This window comes from Merops nubicus, unplaced genomic scaffold, assembly GCF_000691845.1.
Source record: "Merops nubicus isolate BGI_N331 unplaced genomic scaffold, ASM69184v1 scaffold4509, whole genome shotgun sequence".
NCBI lineage: Eukaryota > Metazoa > Chordata > Aves > Coraciiformes > Meropidae > Merops > Merops nubicus.
This window is the reverse complement of record NW_008631533.1, coordinates 23,785-27,912: the sequence shown is the minus strand read 5'-3', so window position 1 is coordinate 27,912 and position 4,128 is coordinate 23,785. Positions and strand designations below refer to the sequence as shown.

At 47.2% G+C, this 4,128-nt stretch overlaps 1 protein-coding gene across 1 annotated transcript in view; it reads left to right on the top strand.

Annotated features, from left to right (window-relative positions):
- Positions 1 to 189: 189 nt before the first annotated feature.
- Positions 190 to 4,128, top strand: part of IRF1 (interferon regulatory factor 1) — a 4,575-nt gene continuing 636 nt past the window's right edge. Inside the window, exons 1-8 of the mRNA XM_008947578.1 lie at positions 190 to 316; positions 1,299 to 1,398; positions 1,576 to 1,752; positions 2,032 to 2,081; positions 2,205 to 2,340; positions 2,528 to 2,653; positions 3,449 to 3,492; positions 4,077 to 4,128. The exon at positions 4,077 to 4,128 is cut by the window's right edge and continues 114 nt beyond it. Of these exons, the coding sequence (XP_008945826.1) occupies positions 230 to 316; positions 1,299 to 1,398; positions 1,576 to 1,752; positions 2,032 to 2,081; positions 2,205 to 2,340; positions 2,528 to 2,653; positions 3,449 to 3,492; positions 4,077 to 4,128 (772 nt within the window). The 5' untranslated portion in view covers positions 190 to 229. The remainder of the gene's footprint in view (positions 317 to 1,298; positions 1,399 to 1,575; positions 1,753 to 2,031; positions 2,082 to 2,204; positions 2,341 to 2,527; positions 2,654 to 3,448; positions 3,493 to 4,076) is intronic.

Genomic DNA, 4,128 nt, shown 5'->3' with positions numbered 1-4,128 from the left:
CAGCCCCTTTCCAGAATTCCCAACTCGGAGGTGGTTTGGGTGCTCCCCTGCCCTGCAGGAGCAGGTGGAGGAGGGTGAAGAGGAGGGGAAGACGCGGGAAACACCGCTGGGGTTGCATCGGTGGCGCTGGCAGGACCGGTTGTGGTCCCGAGAGGGGGGGGGGGCACTGCAGAATGGGTCAAATAGTGATGAGTTTTTTTGCTGACCTGTTGTTTCTTTCCTAGACAAGATGCCGGTGTCTAGAATGCGCATGAGGCCCTGGTTGGAAATGCAGATTAATTCCAATCAAATACCAGGACTGATATGGATTAACAAGGTGAGGGATGTTTATTGCTGTTATTGTTACTACTGTTATTGCTGCTGTATCATTAACCATCCTTGTTCTTGGTTAATACTGAAGGCAGGATCATAAAGGAGAGCAGGACATGGGAACAACATAGAATCATAGATGGTTTGGGTTGGAAGGGACCTTCAGAGGTCATGGAGTGTAACCCCCCTGCAGCGAGCAGGGACATCTGTAAATGCAAGCATTTTATCTAAAAAACAAGTGGTTTTGTTTTCAGAAGAGGTAGCTCTGTTGGTACAGAGTGTAGCAGTTCCATTTCTTTTCCTGGGAAAATTCCCAGGAGGGGAACAATAAATTAAAAAGCCATCTGAATATGATGGAGAATCAAGAAGACTCCAAAAGCTTTAAGCTCCCACTGCCGACTTGGCTCAAGTCACCTCCTGTCCCAGTTAAGTAGCTCCTGTTATGCTCCCAGTTTTAAGATTTAGCCTTAAAACACTGTATCTTTTGGTCCAGAAGGCCCATCCCTGCACCTGTACTGCAGGGTGAGATCACTGGGCTTCCTGAACCAGGTCTTCTTCTCTAAATTCCCATATCTGTCTCTAGGTGATATTTACAGACATTTTCCTCAGGATTCCTGCAGAATCTTAGGTGAAACTTTAAAAAGGGACTTTCTACCAAAGCATACCTGGAAGATACACTGCAATTTGTGGCATGCTGATAGATTAGATGTGTTGTATTTACATGATTCTGGGGTTATATTGACAATATTACTTACTTTGACTGTACTGTACCACGTAGGGGTTTTTTTCCCCAGTTTCAGAAATCTTAAAAAAGCCTTTAATGCCTTGAACAAAACAGTTAGGATGTTGGATTTTAAATTAAGATGCAGAGCAGTGGGTTTTAAAATTTCTGAGCTGTTACTTAGAATCCTTTGATTAAACCCATCGTTCCAAACTGGAATGCGATGCTGCTTTTTTTTAAATTCAAATCTCTGTTGGTTTAATTTCAGGATAAAATGATGTTCCAAATCCCATGGAAACATGCAGCTAAGCATGGCTGGGACATGGAGAAGGATGCCTGCCTGTTCAGGAGCTGGGCCATCCATACAGGTGTGTGCTGGCTTCATCTTTCCACCAGTCACAGTCGTATCTCGAGGCGTTGTTTTGTCCTGACGTACACTTCAGGGAGTAGATATTGCAGAGGAAATAGAGAAATGTTGATTTTTTTTGTTGTTGGGGAAAAACTAGCACTGAAAAGTCAACACTCACCCCTTCTCTTATTTGTAGGAAGGTACAAAGTAGGTGAGAAAGACCCTGACCCAAAAACCTGGAAGGCGAATTTCCGCTGCGCCATGAACTCCCTGCCTGACATCGAAGAGGTGAAGGATAAAAGCATCAACAAAGGCTCCAGTGCTGTCAGGGTTTACAGGATGCTGCCACCCTTGACAAAGGATCAGAAGAAAGGTGAGGGGTTATGGACTAAAGACCCTGCTCAGTGTAGACAGGGCGCCAACAGACCTGTTGGCAGCAGTGGTGCTGCTGGGGTCGGTCACTGTTTCCTGCTGCTGGTAACAAGTGCTTCATTTTATCCCAAATTCTTGAAACGTGCTTAAAGGCATCATCAGGAGGTGACTGGGACTGGCTGCTGCTTGACAGCAGTGGTAGAGCTCACTGAGCAGGGCTCAAAGCTGCAAGAGCTCACGCTCAGCCCTTTCTCACAGGCATCTTATTTTTGTTTCACAGAAAGGAAGTCAAAGTCTTCAAGAGAAGCACGAAACAGGAGCAAGAGAAAGGTAAGTGTAAGGGCAGCTGAAGCAGGTAGAGGTTTTGGTGGTTTTTGTGCTTGATTTTTTTTACATGTGGGAACTTGTGCATTCTTATCAAGTCTTTCTTGCTTTGCCCTTTTTTTTCTGTAGTCGTATGAAGACGTGAGGCTGGAGGAGTCAGCAGAAAGACTCACCAACACCCCTCTGCCAGATGACCACAGTGGCTATACCGTTCACGACTACACGGGGCAGGAAGTAGAGGTTGAGAGCACGTCCATCACCTTAGGTGAGACTCCATTTTTAGCTCTCTGAGCAGTGGAAAGTGCCGTTCGTGCTAAACCCACACTCTCTGCCCCAAAAGACAAAGATGACTCTTGAGGCTGGGCCCAGCTGTGCTGTCAAATGGGCAGGGTGGAAATAGAGGTGGTTGTGTCTCTCCTGCAAGTACCAACTCCTCCTGGTTCATCCTGCAGACCTCTCCCCCTGTGAGGTGAGTGGCTCTCTGACGGACTGGAGGCCATCCATGGACATCACCATGGCTGACAGCACCAATGACCTCTACCAGCTCCAGGTGTCTCCTCTGGCTTCATCCTCAGAAGGTGGGTTTATCTTTTCCTACCCTGCTCTTTTATCAGTCTCATGGGGGCAAGGCAGTGGGAGGAAGAAGTCTCTGGTGGAGGAGAAGCAGGAGTTGTGTTGTATTTTTTTCTACACCTTCCACCTGATGGATTTGGTTCCTGGAGCTGCCAAACTGGTCAGGTTACAGATGGGCATGGACCACCTGCAGAAGGAGTTGCTCAGGGGTGAAAGGCTGCAAAATGTCAGTTACCTTGCAGGTGTGGGCAAAGAGGCAGGTTTTGGCTCAAAAAATGATGCATGATGGCATGGCCAGGTCAGCCTGTAGAGTACAGCAGAGATTCCTGGGCCAGAGGGTGGGATGGGGCAGCTGGAAGGAGGCAGTGCCAGAAGCAGGACAGAGTGACAGCAGATTTAACAGCACTTGCCCTAGGGGGGGAAAAAAAAGATTAACATGGGTATATCAGAGTGGTTCTTCACTTGAGGTGCAAATCATCTTCCTCCTGCACACCAAGCAGGCTCTGCTTTGGTGGTTCTTGAGGGGGCTTCAGAGCTGGCTGGAGCCCAGCAGCCCAAAGTGCTGGTGTGGGGGAGCATCCCAAATGAAGGGCTGTGGGGAGTCTGGGGCAGGGAGCTGCTGCTGGGCCTTGAGCCCCTCCTCAGAGTCATCAGTGGGGTGGGAAAGTAAAAGGTGGTGGTGGTGTCTGATGGGAATATGAAGCATGTTGTGTAGTGAAGAAGCAGAAGTGTGAGGACTGACGTGCAAAAAGTTGACAAGTAGTTGTTTTCTTCTCTCTTTTTGTGTACTTACACAACAGTCACAGATGAAGATGAAGAGGAAATCAATTCAGAGATTCTTAAGGTAAAAGCAGATCTTCTGTTCAGAGTAAAATTGGCCAAACTTGCTGTTTGCACCAAGAGAGGAAGGGAGGCAAACGTCTGATCCAGTCCTGTACCAGCTCATGTCATCCAAGGCCCTTATTTAATGAGAGAGCCTGGAAAATTAAATATAAAAGAAGGATACTTGACAAACATGGGATGGAGAGGACACATCAATGAAATATAGACCCCTCCTGTGAGAGTCAGGGGTAGAGGTTGTGCACTAGAGCCTGCAAAGTTTCTGCAGGCTTTTTTTTTTTTTCCCCAATTTTGCCATTCCCTCCACCTCTGACATGTTTGGTGCTTAATCTGTGTTTCCAGACATGTCACGCTCATCCCCCTGATAAGCTGAGGGTTTCATCACCAAATGTGCTCCAGCCCTCCCTGTTTTGCATTAACTTTGTTTTTTAACTGGGAGGAAAATGAGTCTTAGATAACTTAGCACGAGAAAACACAATCGGCTCCGTCTCCTTACAGGGAAGGGAAGAAATATTAAGGGAAGGGAATAAAACATTGTTGCCCACAGAAAGGAAGAACAGTTTTGACCCTCTCCTTGTCCTCTTCCAGCTGCTTGAACCATCCCAAGACTGGCATACCACCAGCATTGGGGGCAAAGGCT